At 40.5% G+C, this 18,279-nt stretch overlaps 1 protein-coding gene across 8 annotated transcripts in view; it reads right to left on the minus strand.

The window, feature by feature from the left end:
* The window catches only part of wnk1b (WNK lysine deficient protein kinase 1b), a 218,384-nt gene that overhangs the window by 55,725 nt on the left and 144,380 nt on the right, over nucleotides 1-18,279 (minus strand). For 6 of the 8 annotated variants that reach the window (XM_060903422.1, XM_060903419.1, XM_060903416.1 and 3 more), the window contains 3 exons: nucleotides 6,580-6,668; nucleotides 994-1,213; nucleotides 585-906 (listed from right to left, as the gene is read on the minus strand). In XM_060903422.1, coding sequence (XP_060759405.1) covers nucleotides 585-906; nucleotides 994-1,213; nucleotides 6,580-6,668 — 631 coding nt within the window. The remainder of the gene's footprint in view (nucleotides 1-584; nucleotides 907-993; nucleotides 1,214-6,579; nucleotides 6,669-18,279) is intronic. The other 2 variants (XM_060903420.1, XM_060903417.1) reach the window with 1 other exon arrangement.

Genomic DNA, 18,279 nt, shown 5'->3' on the forward strand with positions numbered 1-18,279 from the left:
AAAATATGGAATAAAAGTATTTGATGGTAAGAACATATCTTTTTTTTTATTTTTCAAGAATTATTATAGCATTTTTCACAAATTGCTCATGTCATTTCGCTGGTTTGTTTACATTTTGAGCGGAAATTATTTTGTCGGACGTTTTGTATAAAGTTTTTATTTATCGAATTAGCAAAAAAATAAAAATGCTCCATTTCTCAAAATCCAGTGAATGTGGAGAGAATAAAACAGTTATTCCACTCAATCTCGTCGTACATGGATTATAGACGATTCGGTGCTACGCACCTTGTCGACTATCAGCTCACGTACGATTCGATTTCATGGAATAACTGTTACATATATTCATCAATGTTCAAAACAGATTCAGTGACAGAAACATTCCACTAAGTTCATGCCGGGAATTAAATACTACTTTAAGGCACGGATTTGTACGTTAAACCTGAATAGTACCCGAACGGTTAGATTCATTTTCAATGAGCTCATATGGGCCTGTCAAATACTTTTTTTTTAATATAAACAGCATGCATATTTTATATTATATATCATTTTTTAAATTTAATTGAAGCATCACTCCGTGTACGTACAGGAAATGGCACCTTGCTGGTACTGTAGTTGTTGGTGTTGGTCTGCTTCACACTCGTCTGGTTCGAGCTGTACAGGGCCGGCAGTGGGGGTCTGGAGGCTGCACGGAGTCTGAGTGGCTCCTGGAGTTCCTGGAGGGCCGAAATGCAAGGCCTTCTGAGACTCGCTCAACTGCTGCTGTTGATCAGCTTCCTGTTTGCGCTTCTCCTGCTCCTCTCGCACCAACTTTCTCTGTTCTCGTTTACGGCAGATCAGCGACACGCGGTCTTTGATGGCCTTGGTCATGGTCTTGTGGTCAGCCTCGCACACGTACCCAGACTCAACCTGCGAATCCACAAAGACAAATCCCCATCAGCATGTTAGACAGACATGCAGCTGAGATCTACAGAAAGAAACCGCCGAAGAACGCACCATTTCTTGGGCCACATCTTCAGGAACATCCTTATGGAGGTCGAAGGAGAACTCGATAGCTTCGTTGTCTTTATATTTGCCTTTCAGCTTTTTGGCGTCTTCGATGCGCAGCCAGAGCTTGATAGCGATCATTTCCCCATCGTCTTCCTCAGCCAGTTCCACTCGCACTCCTGTCTCCTCTTGGAAGAAGGCGTGATTCAGCAGGACTTTGATAGCATATCTGTGATGGAGAGATACAGAGAAAGAGATGGAGATGATACAGAAGGATCAGTTTCATTAAAAGTTAAACCAGACAACTAAAAAATCAACAAAAATTAAGATCGACATGACTTGGGTTAGACACAGAAATTAATCCGTATCAATCACAAAATACTCTGCTGATGTAGAACGGTTCCACACGCCGGTAACAATGTTTTTCTTCAATTTTACTATTTTAGAATAACAAAAAGATAAACAGTTTCAATGTGAAAATATAAAGGAAACAAACATGTTCAAAAATCCTTCCCTAGAAAACTATTCTAGATGTTAAAGTCTCCTAGCATTTTTGATAAAGGCTTGTACACACTCAGGAGCTTCGACATGAAACTTCTCAATATGAAAATGACTTGTTTGGGGAAATAATAAGTTTAAGTAAAATCTACTGACTAAAAAAACAAAACAAAAAAAACCTTTCAATTCAGAAAACAAATTCAAAAATATCTTTCAATTCAGGAAATATCTCAATTTCAACAATAACTTAAATATCTTTCAATTCAGGAAATATCTTTCAATTTAGAAAATTATTTCAAAAATATCTTTAAATTCAGGAAATATCTTTCCAATCAGAAAATTTATTTTTTTCACGGTACGGTTTCCATCAAATCCTACGCCCTGATTGGCTGGCGAGCGGGTCCGTATCCTACAGTATGGACCCCGGTTACGTACCTCTGGCGACTCGCTCGTTCACAACAACAACAAACATAGTAGCAATTTTTGTCAACATTTATCTTTTTTATAAGATTTATTTATAAGATTTTATCAAAAATCTTATACATTTTTGCCAGCATTTCTCAGCATAATAGCATTAATTTTATAGCATGGATAGCGATAACGACAGTGTTCACAGCGAAAGTGAGTTTTACTACCCTGAGGAAGAAGAAATAAAAGAAAACATTTCAGGAGAAAGCTAAAAACCTCTAACTGCTGCTAACGCCGAGCAAAAACATGGCTGAATCATGAATTACACAATTTTGTATAAATAGGGGACTACATAGGCGGCAAAATGTAGTTTTTTTCCTGCCATGGAAGTGCACTTGTATACCGAGGAGGAAGCCATTTGCATTACAGCCGTGAATGAGGATTCAAAATGGCGGCTCGGCTCGGTTTTCCCTTTTGGGCGCTCTCGTTTTCTGTTAGAATTTGGTAAAGAAAAAAATAAAATATATTATTTACCAGCTTAAGGCCGGTCCGTATGGTGAAATACCGTGACCTCGGCCCAGATGGCCTCGCTCAGTACTTTCAAGACCTCGGTCACGGTATTTCACGATATGGACCTCCCAGCTGGTAAATAACACACACACACACACACACAATATATATAAATTTTTTTTTTTCAATTTCAAAAATAATTTCAAAAATTTCAAAAGTATCTTTCAATTCAGTCAAACATTTGATTTAGAAAGAAATGTCTAAGAAAATAAAGTCAATCCAAACTATCAGTAGTGTACGTGTTATAAATAAATAAATAAATAAATAAATAAATTACCTATTTATTTACAAATGCTGTTACATGAATGTTACAGCAACAGAGTCCAAGTCGGCAACTGCATTCATTAACACGCTCCTAAGTTTGCATCCCTCTTCATACGCTCCATTTAACGCGCCTCATTAATGTGCCAAATTTAAACGTGCTTAAAGTTTTGAACCATTTGGTGTGTGAGATAAAAACACAGCCAAAAACTGGGACCCAAGACAGAACATATTGTCTGGAAAGGGGAAGAATATGGACATCATGAGCGACGGTGAAAATAACTTCAGAAATGGAATAAAACACATACATCAAGACATAACCAGAGTTTTGGAAAACAACTGAAACAAAAAAAAAAATTGACCTTACTTACATTACATCATTTTTAAAATAAGGGTGTTCAAACTTTTACAATCAGAATGTACCAAAGCAAAGACAGAGCAACCAGTTTCCTCTAATTTGTTTGTCCACCATTATCACATTCGTAACCCTTTTACAAAGCTTGGATCACAAAGGCTCTTTTCAGAAACACGGAGTTGTGGTAAAGACAAACCACACGGGCTTCTAAATGAAATCAGCCCAGCACCTGAACCTGGTCGAACAACATACAATTCCATTAACACCGCCACTAAACACCGACAAATCGAATACTAATGTGTCTAAAGAGCGTGTGTAACTCAACTACGCTGGACAAAAGGTTCCAGGTGAGGACTGAAAAGCCTTCATTATTTGGGAGAGCTGTGCTGGTTTTCAGTCTCCTGCCAGCTTTAAGGTTCCCACTGGAGGAAATCAGTTCCACAATTAACACCGTCGGGATATTCAGCTTGGCTTTAGCTACCTTAATATGACCGGGACTAATGGAGACCGAAAACAAAAAGCTGGAAGATCTTGATAAATGATGAATATCCACATATCTGTGTCAGGTCAGGATATTCTTGCTTTGTAAAAAAATATCTACACTGAATAAATCCCCAGATTTAAGTCATTAGGTTTTATAGAGCTTCATCAGCAAAATACTGTCCTCATTTTGTAGCTCTCTCTCGTTCACACACACCTGATTTTTTTTTTTTAAAGCTAGATGGCCTTTCAGATTTTTCAAGTGTAGGTCATAAAAATAATTTTCTCCAACACCCAATTATGTTTGTTTAGTGGACCAAAAGCTACTGAATTTGAATCATAGACTTCTAATTTTATTATTATTAAAAAAAATAGAACAATTAATAAATTTAAGGCCACATGGCCCTAAATTCTCCACTATTTTTTCCTGCTTCACCATGACCCAATTCAAGATACTACGTCATGCATCACGTGGTGGGCTTTCCTCATTTGTGCAAGGCATTGTGGGATACAAATTTGAAACAGGAGAGAAAAATGGAGGACGCGAGTGTGCGAAATGTGAACCGTGAAAGACCGACTACAGTAACGGAAAGCAAGAAGAAAAGACGTTATGTTATATACGAAGGAAAGGAAACGCAGGACCAAACTAATAAATATGGGCGCTCAGCGAGCACCTCGGTGTGATCAGCTGTTCGTTTAGAGACAGAATGATGGAACTGTCAGTGCACGCTCAAAGGGAAACCTGTAGATGGCAGTAATGCAACACTGTGGATGCCAGCTGCCGTAAAACCCAAAAGAAGAAGAAGGTAAACCTGCGCATGCGCACACGGACTTCCTCTGTCTGCTTGACTGCGCCAAGCGAGCGATTTCATGCACATTATTTGCTTTAATCCCCTCAAATTAAATAACTTCCCAGCCACAGAATGGCCTGATATTTTGAGAGATATTACAGAAATAAACATAAATCACAATGACCTAATTTCAGACGGAACTAAATTTCACCGATTTTATGAAATCAAAAGGCCGTCTAGCTTTAAATGCTTATGCAAAACTTTGTACTTATTCTGCATTATAAGGCATTTTTTATTATTAACATAATAGTAATTCAAGTAATTCAAATGCAAGTAAATGAAATATCTGCTTAGCTTTTCTTTAGTTTCTATCTAGGAGATACCACTTTTTCATTCCTGATACTGAGGTCAAAACCAATGCTGAGGTCAGCCAATACCAAGACCCATCCGATATTTTTTTCTTTAAAACTATGAAGCTTTAAAATGATTTTTAAAAACTGAAACACTTCACAAAACAGAATTTTACAGGGTTTTTTTTTTTTTTACAGTTAAACTTGTTCACAAAAAAAAAAAAAATCACTTGCATATAATCAAGTTAAAAAAAAAAAAGTATAAAATCAGTCTAAACAAAAAGAAATACATACATGTTATTTACCAGCTGGGAGGTCCGTATGGTGAAATACCGTGACCGAGGTCTTGAAAGTACTGAGCGAGGCCCTCTGGGCCGAGGTCAGTATTCAAGGCCGAGGTCACGGTATTTCACCATACGGACCGACCTTAAGCTGGTAAATAATAGATTTATTTTTTTCTTTACCAAATTCTAACAGAAAACGAGAGCGCCCGAAAGGGAAAACCGAGCCGAGCCGCCATTTTGAATCCTCATTCACGGCTGTAATGCAAATGGCTTCCTCCTCGGTATACAAGTGCACTTCCATGGCAGGAAAAAACTACATTTTGCCGCCTATGTAGTCCCCTAGTTATACAAAATTGAGTCATTCAGGATTCAGCCATGTTTTTGCTCGGCGTTAGCAACAGTTAGAGGTTTTTAGCTTTCTCCTGAAATGTTTTATTTTATTTCTTCTTCCTCAGGGTAGTAAAACTCACTTTCGCTGTGAACACTGTCGTTATCGCTATCCATGCTGTAAAATTAATGCTATTCTCCTGAGAAATGCGAAAATAAATGTTGACAAAAATTGTTACTATGTTTGCTGTTGTTGTGAACGAGCGAGTCGCCAGAGGTCCGTAACCGGGGTCCGTATCGTAGGATACGGACCTGCTCGCCAGCCAATCACAGCGCGGGATTTGATGTAAACCGCACCGCGAATAAAATCAAATATTTTTAAATGTAGCAATAATATTTATTTATTTATTTATTTTTAAAAACACTAAAGGAGGGTCAGGAAACATTACATTTCCAGTGTTTACATTACATCAGTAAACATTTACATTTCCAAAAAATAAACTTTTCCAAACCCAATTACAGTCTTTTCCATTTTAACAAGATTGGATCAAATTCATCCTTTTTATTCTCCGATATCCAATCTACCAATTTTTTTTTCCAACGTATCAACCCCATACTGATCCTGTGCATCAGACCGGTGCTATCTCTAATCAGACCCAGAGTCAACAAAATGCGTGTGCGCATATTTTTTTATATAAGACACTTTAAAAAAAAAACTCTCCTATGTACACAAGTTTTATTTGAAAATGAAATTTTTAAGAGGACCTTAAATTTTTGGACTTTTGCTGTGCAAGTTTAAAAAAAAAAAAAGTCAGTGAGATCAGACAATACTGTCGTCACCGAACAGGATTAGGGAATATAAGGACAGGAAAGTATTACGAGACACCAAAATACTTGACAGAAAAATGTGTGTTTAAGTATATTTCATAACTACACCTATTTATTTATTTTAAAAGTATTATTAGGGCACTATTTATACTGAAATCAAATACTCTCAGCTCTAAGAAAAAAAAAACTTTTTACCCTTTACTTTTTCATTTCGACCTCCCGAGTCCTCGTTACAAACGGCGGCAATCTGAAGAATTCTGTACTTCAGTGAATGATAGTGTTCTGTGTGGTCCTGGCCCAAACCTGCGAGTGTGTATGGCGTGTGTGGTTCTCATAATCAGCTCCGAGGATCTGCACGCTCCAACACGGCCCTCATGATTCCTGCTGCTTATTTCCCCCTGTTGTTAGCTGAACCTTCAAAAAGCAAGGAAACAACTGCTTACCTTTCATCTTTGTCCTGTCGAATGCAGCCTTCGATGATCTCCTTCACCTCAGGTATGGCCACCTTATCAAAGCTGCTCGGTTTCACACCCTGCAGAGTGAAAACGCAGATAAGACTGGTGAATTATTGTGTGTTAAAGACCCACTGACAGTCATTTCGTATTAATTTTTAAACAAACAATATATGACTCCAAAGATAAATTCTGGTTTTAATTCTTGGTTTAACTGTCCGTTTTAAACATCAGAAGTAATTTTAAATTTCGCGCAGGGAGATTGACCTGGATATGAACTGGGCTCATTCAGAGATGCCGGAAGTGACATCACATCAGTGTGTTGTTTTTGTTTACAAGTCACTATGTTGGTTCAGTTCTCACAAGTCTTGTGATATTGAGCTGTGGTTTTGTTGCGATTTCCTTGCGTGAAAAAGTTAAATGGTGTCGAACCGAAAAGGGATTATATGTGTGGCTTACGGGTGTTCTAACACCACGTCGGAAGGAGTGAAACTCCATTCCTTTCCTTGGAAAAAACACCCTGAAATAGCAAAAGAGTGGGAAAGAAACGTTTCCAAAACACGTGCGAACTGGAAGCCAACAAAATGGTCACGTCTCTGTTCAGCACATTTCGAGGAGCACTGTTTCACTTTGTCGTCCAGGACTCGAAGAACGTTTGATCCAACTTATCCACTGGTGTTGGAGGAGTCGGCTGTGCCGACGTTGTTTGACAGGCCCGGGCCGAATCAATCTGTCAAAAGAGAAACAGATGACAGCAGACCCCCCGAAGGGGCGGTCAAAAAGCGAAAGTCCGGTGGTGCCTTTGCCAAAAGAGAACGAGCCAGGGTACGTGGCTGTGTGTTGTTATTCAATACATGTATGTTGTTTAAAATTTGTTGTAACGTCACAAATGCGTCTTATACCATTGCATATTACTTATCAATAGGCCAAAGCAGCTAATACCAGTAATGTACAACAACTGAAAGGCCAATACCTTGTTTCATATATTTAGTTAGGATAATATACATGATATATGTGTGGACTGATAGATATAAGATGTCATCCGGCATGTTTTTTCCTATACCATAAAAGAAAAAAAATTACAACAAATTCCTTTCATCACCCCCTCCTCCGTGTCTTATTATAGAAATCGAAATACTGACAGACTATAATATAATGCAACTTTCTTCAAATTAGACGCTCCAAGAAATAGAAGACTCAGAACCCAATGTACATGTGCCAGATCATGCAGAGGAGGTTATTCCAAATATTGAATCTGAGGTTTGTCACAGACCATGCAGACACTGTTTTCAACTTCTACATGCCATGAAATTGTTCAAATGTTCTTTTGTCTCTTTATGGCCCTTTTCCACTACCCTTTTTCAGCTCACTTCAGCTCGACACAGCTCGCGTTTCGACTACCAAAGAACAGCACGACTCAGCTCGCTTCAGCCCTGCTTAGCCCCTAAAACTTGCACCGTTTTGGAGTGGGGCTGAAGCGAGCCAAACCGAGCCGAGTGAGGTTGGGGGCGTGAGCAGATACTCCCCTGTGCACTGATTGGTGAGGAGGAGTGTCCTCACATGCCCACACACGCCCCGCGAGCACGCTGGGATCTGTAAACACCGCAAACCCGGAAGAAGGAGAATAATTACGAATTACGAGAATTTCTGAAGCCTTATGCGCCTCGCCTCATCAATACGCTCTTGCCAGTATCTGTTGGCGTTGTCAGTGACAACAAGCCACAGCACCAAGACCAGTAACACTAATGACTCCATGTCCTCCATGTTTATTGTTTACTATCCAGGTTGTGAGACTACCGCTTAAAAGGTCACTGATGTCACTGTTTGCGCTGCTTAACGACATCACATGACGTCCACCCACTTTCGCTAACTCCACCCAATGTGTCCACCCACTTCCAGCCAGCACGGTTCAGCGCGGTTGTAGTCGAAATGCAACTCCAACAGCCCCACTCAGCTCGACTCAGCACGGCACGGCTCAGCCGCGTTTGTAGTGGAAAAGCGGCATTAGGTTATTCTTATTTTTAATAATAATTAATTATGATATTATGATAATTATGATTATCATTATTTAATAATGATAATTTTCAGCGTCAGTCTGTGACTGAGTATCGCCAGGAGTGTCTGAATCCGAGTTTGATGCCGACTGTGTTGGTTCGAACTGATACGGTAAAACGCCGAGTTTTGGATATTCTTCATAACACTCTTCTTCATGCTCTGAATCAGAAATATCCGCATATTCGCCACTGAAACTTGACGAAGAACAAGAGAAGTGATCGTCTTCGACATGAGCCATGTTTTGTTTTCATGCAATCCAGAACGACATACACTGATGTGACGTCACTCGCCCTAGCGGCAAAAACGGGCAAATGGCTCATGGCGCTTGTAGAAGCCGGGGCAAAAAACACAAAATTGGCTCTGAAATTCTTGATTTTCTACAAAGACGACCCTTTATTCAAGTTGAGTTTTGGATATTTTATTTCACAATACAGCAATAAAACAATAAATATACATATTACGTGGTGTAAAAAGTTGTGTCAGTGGGTCTTTAATTAGAAAAAGGAAAAAAAAAAAATTTTTTTGACCTATGTTGTGGGCAGGGCCGCTGACAGCTTTGGCTGGGCCCGGGACAAAATGCTCTGAATGGGCCCCCCCAACAACCCCCCGGGCCAACCCACACACACCTCTCTTATCCCAGTCTCTACTCACTCCAACCCTTAAATGACAGGTATTCAAAAACCATTCAACCGGTCAACAACCATTTCATTTTAGCATTTCAACATTTTTACAGTTTTAACATTTTAACATTTCCTTAGTCTGCAACTATTCAGGTGCGAAATGCAATGCGCCGGACTTTTGTTGCGCGTGCGTGCGTACTGTCCAGTGTGAAAAGCAGAGAAGAACACACCGCTCGAGAAACGGCGGGATATGATTGCGGGCTAATGTGAATATTCTTAGCTTCAATCAGATATATGAAACACAATGTTATTAAGCCGCTGTGGTTATGAAATGATTCAATGCCCTGTGCGTTTGATATGGTGTTCAGTGTGACTTGCTCTCCCCTCGTTTGTAACATGAATTGCGTGCCGTGCGTGCCTTGGTTGGGGTTACTTTACGGGGCTGGAAAAAGTTGGCTGTGTCTTACCCAGTGATGGGAATAACAGCATTACAAATAAACGGCGTTACTAACGGCGTTACTTTTTTTTAGTAACGAGTAATCTAACTAATTACTTTTTACATCGTTATAACGTCGTTCCCGTTACTTACAATAAAATACTATGCGTTACTTTATTAAAGCTGTTCTCATCTGGCACGCTGCTCGTTCAGCCTTTCTTTACTCTGCTTTCGTGTGGGGCGGGGAGACGCGAGACAACGGCACAGTAAGCCAATCAGAGTAGATTTGGACAACATACGTAGGTAGGCCACGCCTACTGCACTACTGCGCGCTCTTTCAATCGGAAGACCCAGCGATGGCGAGCGGTCAGCCCAGCACTGCGCTTTCACATTGGAAATACAGCCAGTACTTTTCATTACTTGAAATAAAAGGCAAGAGTGTTTACGTGCAATGCACATTATGTCGAGGAACAAAGCGTTTGTCCTCGTCAGTGGCCAGTAATTAGTAACATAATTTTAAAAACTACAAAAATATTACATTTGATAGATGTCTTATCTCACACTGTCCCACAAAAATATTAATATAGTGTAGATAACGTTACTAATTGGTTCTGTTAAGTGTCCATTTCAGTCATTAAACACATTTAACATTCACTTTTATTATGATTACACTAATTGAATTTGATTTTTTTTGAGGGGGAACAAAATGTAACGGAATAATTACTTTCCCTGGTAATTAGTTACTTTTATGACAAAGTAACTCCGTTACTAACTCAGTTACTTTTTGGGAAAAGTAACTAGTAACTATAACTAATTACTTTTTGAAAGTAACGTGCCCAACACTGGTCTTACCTGGCTCAGCTGCCCCACTGCCTTTGCTAGTACCTGCTGCATCATCCCAATCTTTTTTAAAATATTTATGCAGTGAGCCCCTGAGTCTCTTGGTTTCTTCCTCTCTTTTCTTTTCTTTGCTCCTGACTTGTGCATGTTGGCAAATGGCACGCACGCTGATTGTCGAAGCGCTATGATCGAACGATGTCATTTTTTTCCCCTTAATCAAAGAGTCAGACCAAACCATTTTTGCATTAGGGGTGGTAGGGGGTTCTTGACGCCTTTTTCAAAGACAATAAAGGGCCCCCCCATTCCTGGGCCCGGGACAACATACCCGTTTGTCCCCCCCCCCGTCGGCGGGCCTGGTTGTGGGTGAGGTGAAACTGAAAACTATATAAAATCAATCCATACATTTCTAATTAAAAAAAATTCTAAAATCATTCACTACACAATTTGATACAGCAGAAAAAGATATCATAATATCTGCGATCTGTCAGAAAATATATTGTGACAGAGTTCATCATAATCTCAATATTCTCAAGGCATTTTAATTTTCCCTTTAAACCACTTCAGTGTAGCTTTAGCAGGATGTTTAGGGTCATTGTCCTGCTGGAGCGTGAACCTTCGTCCCAGTCTCCAGAATTGCCCTGTATTTAGTGCCATCCATCTTTCCTTCAGTCCTGACCAGCTTTCCTGTCCCTGCAGATGAAAAACATCCCCACAGCATGATGCTGCCACCACCATGCTTCACTGTAGGAATGGTGTTCTCAGGGTGTTGGGTTTACGCCACACGTGGCATTTCCCATGATGGCCAAAAAGATCAATTTTAGTCTCATTTGACCAGAGAATCTTCTTCCATGTGTTTGGGGAGTCTGCCACATGCTGTTGAGTAAACTCCATACATGTTTTCTTAAGCAATGGGTTTTTTTCTGGCCACTCCTCCATAAAGCCCCGCCCACTCTGTGGAGTGTACGGCTTAAAGTGGTCCTATGGACAGATACTCCCATCTCCGCTATGGATCTTTGCAGCTCCTTCAGTGTTATCTTTGGTGTCTTTGTTGCATCTCTGATTAATGCCTTCCTTGCCCAGTCTGTGAGTTTTGGTGGGCGGGGCCTTCCCTTGTCAGGTTTATAGTGGTGCCATATTCTTTCCATTTTGCTATAATGGATTTAATGGTGCTCCGTGGTATATTCAAAGTTTGGGATATTTTTTATAACCCAACCCTGATCTATACTTCTCCACAACTTTGTCTCTGACCTGTTTGGAGGCTCCTTGGTTCTCATGTTTCTTGCTTAGTAGTGTTGCAGAGTCAGAGTCCTTCCAGAACAGGTGGATTTATACAGACATCATGTGACAGATCATGACACTTTGATTGCACACAGGTGGATCTTCATATCAGCTCATTATCTCTAGCCGCTTTATCCTGTTCTACAGGGTCGCAGGCAAGCTGGAGCCTATCCCAGCTGACTACGGGCGAAAGGCGGGGTACACCCTGGACAAGTCGCCAGGTCATCACAGGGCTGACACATAGACACAGACAACCATTCACACTCACATTCACACCTACGGGCAATTTAGAGTCACCAGTTAACCCAACCTGCATGTCTTTGGACTGTGGGGGAAACCGGAGCACCCGGAGGAAACCCACACGGGCACGGGGACAACATGCAAACTCCGCACAGAAAGGCCCTCGCCGGCCACGGGGCTCGAACCCGGACCTTCTTGCTGTGAGGCAACAGCGCTAACCACTACACCCAGGTGGATCTTAATCAACTAATTATGTGACCTATGAAATGAATTGGTTGAACCAGCTCTTCTTTAGGGGTGTCATACAAAGGGGGTGAATACTTATGCACACTCCAGATTTCTGGGTTTTTTTTTTCATCTTAATTATTGTTTGTGTCACAATAAAACAGCAATGGGCACCTTTAAAGTTGTAGGCATGTTGTGTAAATCAAATGGTGTGAACCCTCCAAAAAATCCATTTTGATTCCAGCTTGTAATGCGACAAAACAGGACAAACACCAAGGGGGATGAATACTTTTGCAAGGCACTGTATCATCATACTAATTGAATTGGACAGTCGATAAATACTATCGAGGTAAATTCATAGACAAAATATGTTTTTAAATGAGAGAGAGAGAGACAGTACTGTGCAAAAGTCTTAGCCCCCCCCTTTTTTATACAAATTTTGTTATAGATTTCTATTTTATCATTTCTACATTATCAAGTCAGAACATTACAAAAACATTTTAGACTCCAAATGTTCCTTTTCCAGCACAAAATTAAATGTTACAGGAAAAAAAAAAAAAAAATCTTTGTATCTGAGCAGCGTATTCCATAAGAGATCACTTTTCAGATGGAAAAAGAAAGCATAATGAAGGCTGCTGGGTTTTGGTGTAAAATGAAGAAGTGAGTGTGACGGTCAAAGTGTCCAGAAGAACTGTGGCTGGTTCTGGAAGATGCTCAGGAAAACCTACAGATCATTTCCATATAAAACTGACCTCACTGGACCTGAGATGGATATTTTTTTTTTTTTTAAAGCAAAGGGTCGTCTCACATCAAATATTGACTTTAATTTATTATGGCTCACTGATTACTGTTTATAGTATTTATTTTAATGTTGAAACTAGTGCTGTCAAGCAATTAAAATATTTAATCGCGATTAATGTCGCGACTGTCATAGTTAACTCGCGATTAATCGCAAATTTTTGTCACATGAAAAACCATTGTAATTCTCTTATCAGCATAAAAAAGTGAATGGGCTTGCTCACCGTTCGAACTACGGGGGTACTCGGGGGATCCGAGATCCCCTGAAACAGACATGAGATCCCTTGAAAACATGATTTGGGAAATGTTGGGGGGTCTCTAAAATATTGGCAAAATGATGTTTATTGACATAGCAATCGTGTGTAACGGGAAGCATTTGCATATCCGAAGTGAGCGCGCGATGGAGATCCGCGCTCTGAGACAAGCGCAAGCACCCCCCCCCCAGGGAAAAAAAGGGACCCCCTGAAAATATCGGCATAGTTCGAACACTGGTTGTACCAATGTTTTTTTTTTTTTTTTTATTACAGAGCATAACACGTCTTGTCACAGCCACTGCAAAGTCGGGCTGGAGCCGCCGATGGGAAAACGAAACCTAAGCCGAGCACCGTGGCTCTTCGGGGGAGGGCAGAGGACTCTGGCTGTGCGGGGCGTGGCATTACAGTCTAGCTGCTATCGTTTTTCTAAGCAAAGTCTCTGTTCCAAGTCCCTGGCAGTTTCAAAAGCTTATGAAAATCCTACATCATGTCACAGAGCGTTAATCTCGCGATAAAAAAATTATCGCCGTTAAAATTGAGTCAAGTTAACGCGTTAATAACGCAACATTTTTGACAGCACTAGTTGAAACATTTCATTATTTTCATTTCATTATTAGATGAGTGATACATCTCAGAGACGAGAACCTGGGCTCTACAAACTTGCACACAGTCCCCAAACACTTAAATAACGGAATTAATGTCAGGGTTTTGTTTTTTTTTAAAGAAAAGAAAAACCTTGATTTCTCACTAATAGGGTTTTAGCTTGATCGTACACTTAAACCCTGAATTATTTGTACCATCATAAGGATCTGTTTTTCATGGACAGCACAAGTCACTTCTCTAAGTGGATAAGAACACGTGTTAAAGGCTGCAAATTTAAACTCGAAAAAGGACATCATGGCACTCAGGAAGAAGTCTTAAAAGCAACACACAGTATAACTGGGCTTTGTAACAAACACCTTCACACAACAAGTGCAATAACATCAAGTGTAACACTAATATTTGTTCAAATTGTGCATCAAAGCAGCGCGTTATGCGTCGCCTGAAAATGTCAGAATTAAAACGGTGGAGTAATTAATCTATGAAAAATGGACCCATATCAGCATGGTGTTTTTTCCTCGTTAGCCACACAATAGCTGATGCTTGTACTTTGTACTGCGTGACATGTCATAACCAACACCCAAATGCAATACATGTCACGTCTGCACTTAAATGTAACTATAAAGATGGTTCTAATTTGATGTATAAACATGAAGATACAGTTGTGCTCATAAGTTTACATACCCTGGCAGAATTTTTGCTTTCTTGGCCTTTTTTCAGAGAATATGAATGATAACACAAAAACTTTTTTCCCCACTCATGGTTAGTGGTTGGGTGAAGCCATTTATTAATAAACAACTGTGTTTTCTATTTTTAAATCATAATGACAACAAAAAACATCCAAATGACCCTGATCAAAAGTTTACATACCCCAGTTCTTAATACCGTGTATTGCCCCCTCTAACATCAATGATGACCTGAAGTCTTTCGTGGTAGTTGTGGATGAGGCTCTTTATTTTCTCAGATGGTAAAGCTGCCCATTCTTCTTGGCAAAAAGCCTCCAGTTCCTGTAAATTCCTGGGCTGTCTTGCATGAACTGCGCGTTTGAGATCTCCCCAGAGTGGCTCGATGATATTGAGGTCAGGGGACTGAGATGGCCACTCCAGAACCTTCACTTTGTTCTGCTGTAGCCAATGACAGGTCGACCTGGCCTTGTGTTTTGGATCGTTGTCATGTTGGAACGTCCAAGTACGTCCCATGCGCAGCTTCCAGGCTGATGAGTGCAAATTTGCCTCCAGTATTTGCTGATAACGTGCTGCATTCATCTTTCCTTCAACTGCGACCAAGTTTCCTGTGCCTTTGTAGCTCACACATCCCCAAAACATCAGTGATCCACCTCCGTGCTTTACAGTAGGAATGGTGTTCCTTTCATCATTGGCCTTGTTGACACCTCTCCAAATGTAATGTTTATGGTTGTGGCCAAAAAGTTCAATTTTGGTCTTATCACTCCAAATTACCTTGTTCCAGAAGTTTTGAGGCTGGTCTCTGTGCTGTTTGGCATAAATTTTTGTTGGTCTACCTGACCGTGGTTTGGTTTTAACAGAGCCCCTGATTTTCCATTTGTTAATCACAGTTTGAACACTGCTGACTGGCATTATCAATTCCGTGCAGTGGCGTAGGCACATAAGGGCAACAGTGGGCCGGTGCCACTATGATTGACGGCTGGCCCACCCTATCGGAGGTGTCCAACTTGATTGACAGCTGGCTCGCCCACCATAGAGGAGGTGTTTTTAACGTGAAATTCAATGAACAGCAGGATAACAATAATGTAACACGAAACAAAACACTTTGAATTAAGTGTAATGTTACAACTATTTACAGAAATTATATTTTTGTCAGTGTTTTTTTTTTTCTCTATAATCATTTTGATTGGCTAATGCCCGCGTTTTTGATAAGCGGCAAGAAGCAAACATCCGTTGCTATGCCAAAAAACGGAAGTCATCGCTGACCTAGAATGCTAGTTTAGCTGCGCTAACTTAAACAGAAAATGTCTAAACAGACATCGCTGTCCTCTTTCTTTAATAAGCCAAAAAGATCGAAATCAGAAGAAACAGATGTGGACAATGATGATAATGCCGTCCCGGTATCAAGTTCGACCTCCGCCACCACACCAGATGCAACCCGCTCCACTCTCCCCATGACTAGCCCTCCTTCTGCCTCTCAGCCCAGCAGCCCCCCTGCAGACCTGTCCGCTCTCCTGGAACCGGCTACCCAGCCCGATCTGAAAGAATTCCCACGGACCGTGATGAACGGAAAGGCCAGGTCGTTTTCGGCGAAATGGTACAAAGAATTTCGTTTTCTAGAGTACAGTATTTCAAAAGATGCGATATTCTGCAAGGCCTGTCGTCATTTCCCTCCAGAGATGCAGGACCGTGTATGTTTACTAACTATTCATTATTACTATTTTATTCGTTTATTCTACTGCATTAAATTTAGACTTCAAAACGGCCATGTTTTTAAAAATTCTGTTGTTCTTTTTGTGAAAAATATATTTTGTTCTCTCTTACAAAACAATAGCGAATAAAGACCCGTTGTCTATAATGTAGGTTTTTTTTTTTTTAAAGTAAGCAAAATAGGGGGGTGAAAGGGTAGGGTTGTCAACTGTCCCTTACAATACGGAATCGTCCTGTATTTCAAAACAAAAGATCTGACCTGCTCTGAGCTGAAACTTGACACGATTCTTAATCTTGCCATTAATCAGAGGGCTGTGAATCAGATGGGATTTGCTAATATATTCACCCTAAAATTGGTTAGAATGCAGGAAATTGCATCTAAGAAATACAATTTTTTCTGGGGGAGGACCCCCAGGCCCCCCGCTTACAATGGGGTCCACTCTATTTCATAGAAGTCCACAGTATTACAAATTTCTGCCTACGCCCCTGATTCCGTGGATATCTTTTTGTATCCCTTTCCTGTTTTATACAGTTCAACTACCTTTTCCTGTAGATCCGTTGACAATTTTTTGCTTTCCCCATGACTCAGAATCCAGAAACGTCAGTGGTTGGATGAAAGATGCAAGAGTCTGTCTGGATCCCAGAAACTCACTCAGCTTTTATGCACACACACTGATTACAAGCAAACAGATCACAGGTGAGGACGCTACCTTTAGTAGCCATTCAAACTTCTGTGCATGTTATCAGGCCAAAATCACCAGGGTATGTGAACTTTTGATCAGGGTCATTTGGGTAGTTTCTGTTGTCATTATGATTTAAAAAGAGAAAACACAGTCGTTTGACAATAAATGGTTTCACCCAACCACTAAGCATGAGTGGAAAAGATGTTTTTGTGTTATCATTCATATTCTCTGAAAAATGGCCAAAGAATCATAGATTCTGCCAGGGTATGTAAACTTATGAGCACAACTGTACGATTCGGTGCTCTGCATTAAGGATTACGTGTCCAGAGGACAGACGACAGCTGTGCTGAGCCGTTAGCGAGTGCGATTAGCGAAGCCGTGCAGTGTAATTGAGTTTGGGTCAGGGCAATGAACTGCACATTATCACACCCTGAACCAGTAAACAAATACGAGCGCCCAGAACCCGTCCTTTAAAGAAGCACGAGGAAACACGGGTGTGGATTTCGTCCTTAGGAACGACCATTTCGAATTCTTTGCCATAGTTTTATCCCAGGAAGCAAGTTTGAGCAGCACTCTGAATCCTTCAATATCAAAGCAGAGCATGGAAAGTCTAAACAAAGCTGTTGAAACACCACATTGTTTCCAATAAAAGAAAAGAAAAGATCTGAGGAACTTACCGGAGATAACCTGGTACACAGAGTGCCGATGGCTAGGACGCTGTGATATTCTAGTCTGCTGCACTATTTACAAATCTAACAAAGTCTCTCTCTCGCTTATATAAGCATGTGCCTTCAGTCAAATTCCAACGCCAAACAAAGTTAAGGATGAGCCATGATTTAATGCAATTAAGCCAGAAAACCCTAGGTGATTAGTATGGATGCTTGCAGAGAAACGGTCTCTTTAATCCCAACACATGCTGCTTTATGATTTTTCACAAGCCAACAAAATGAAGGACTAATCAGAGCTAATCAATCAATTTCTTCGACTTCTGAAAGTAAGAGAAGTGGGAGGTAGACACGATGGTGGAAGCTGACTGATGTTTAAAAAAAAAAAATTACAAAAGCAATTACGAGTCGCAGATCTCGCTTTATACTTCCCGTGTAATGGTTTTATTTTCCGCTCGGGTTCTTTTGAGCAGCGTGCGCCATAATTGTGTTTAAGGGTCTGTTAAAGCCGTTTCCATGAAAACGAGAGACTAAAATAACTCGGACATTATCTCCAAATGACTGAGTCCGAGTCGAACTGTCAGATCTGGCGGTGAGCCGCTTG

Source organism: Neoarius graeffei, chromosome 21 (genome assembly GCF_027579695.1).
Source record: "Neoarius graeffei isolate fNeoGra1 chromosome 21, fNeoGra1.pri, whole genome shotgun sequence".
NCBI lineage: Eukaryota > Metazoa > Chordata > Actinopteri > Siluriformes > Ariidae > Neoarius > Neoarius graeffei.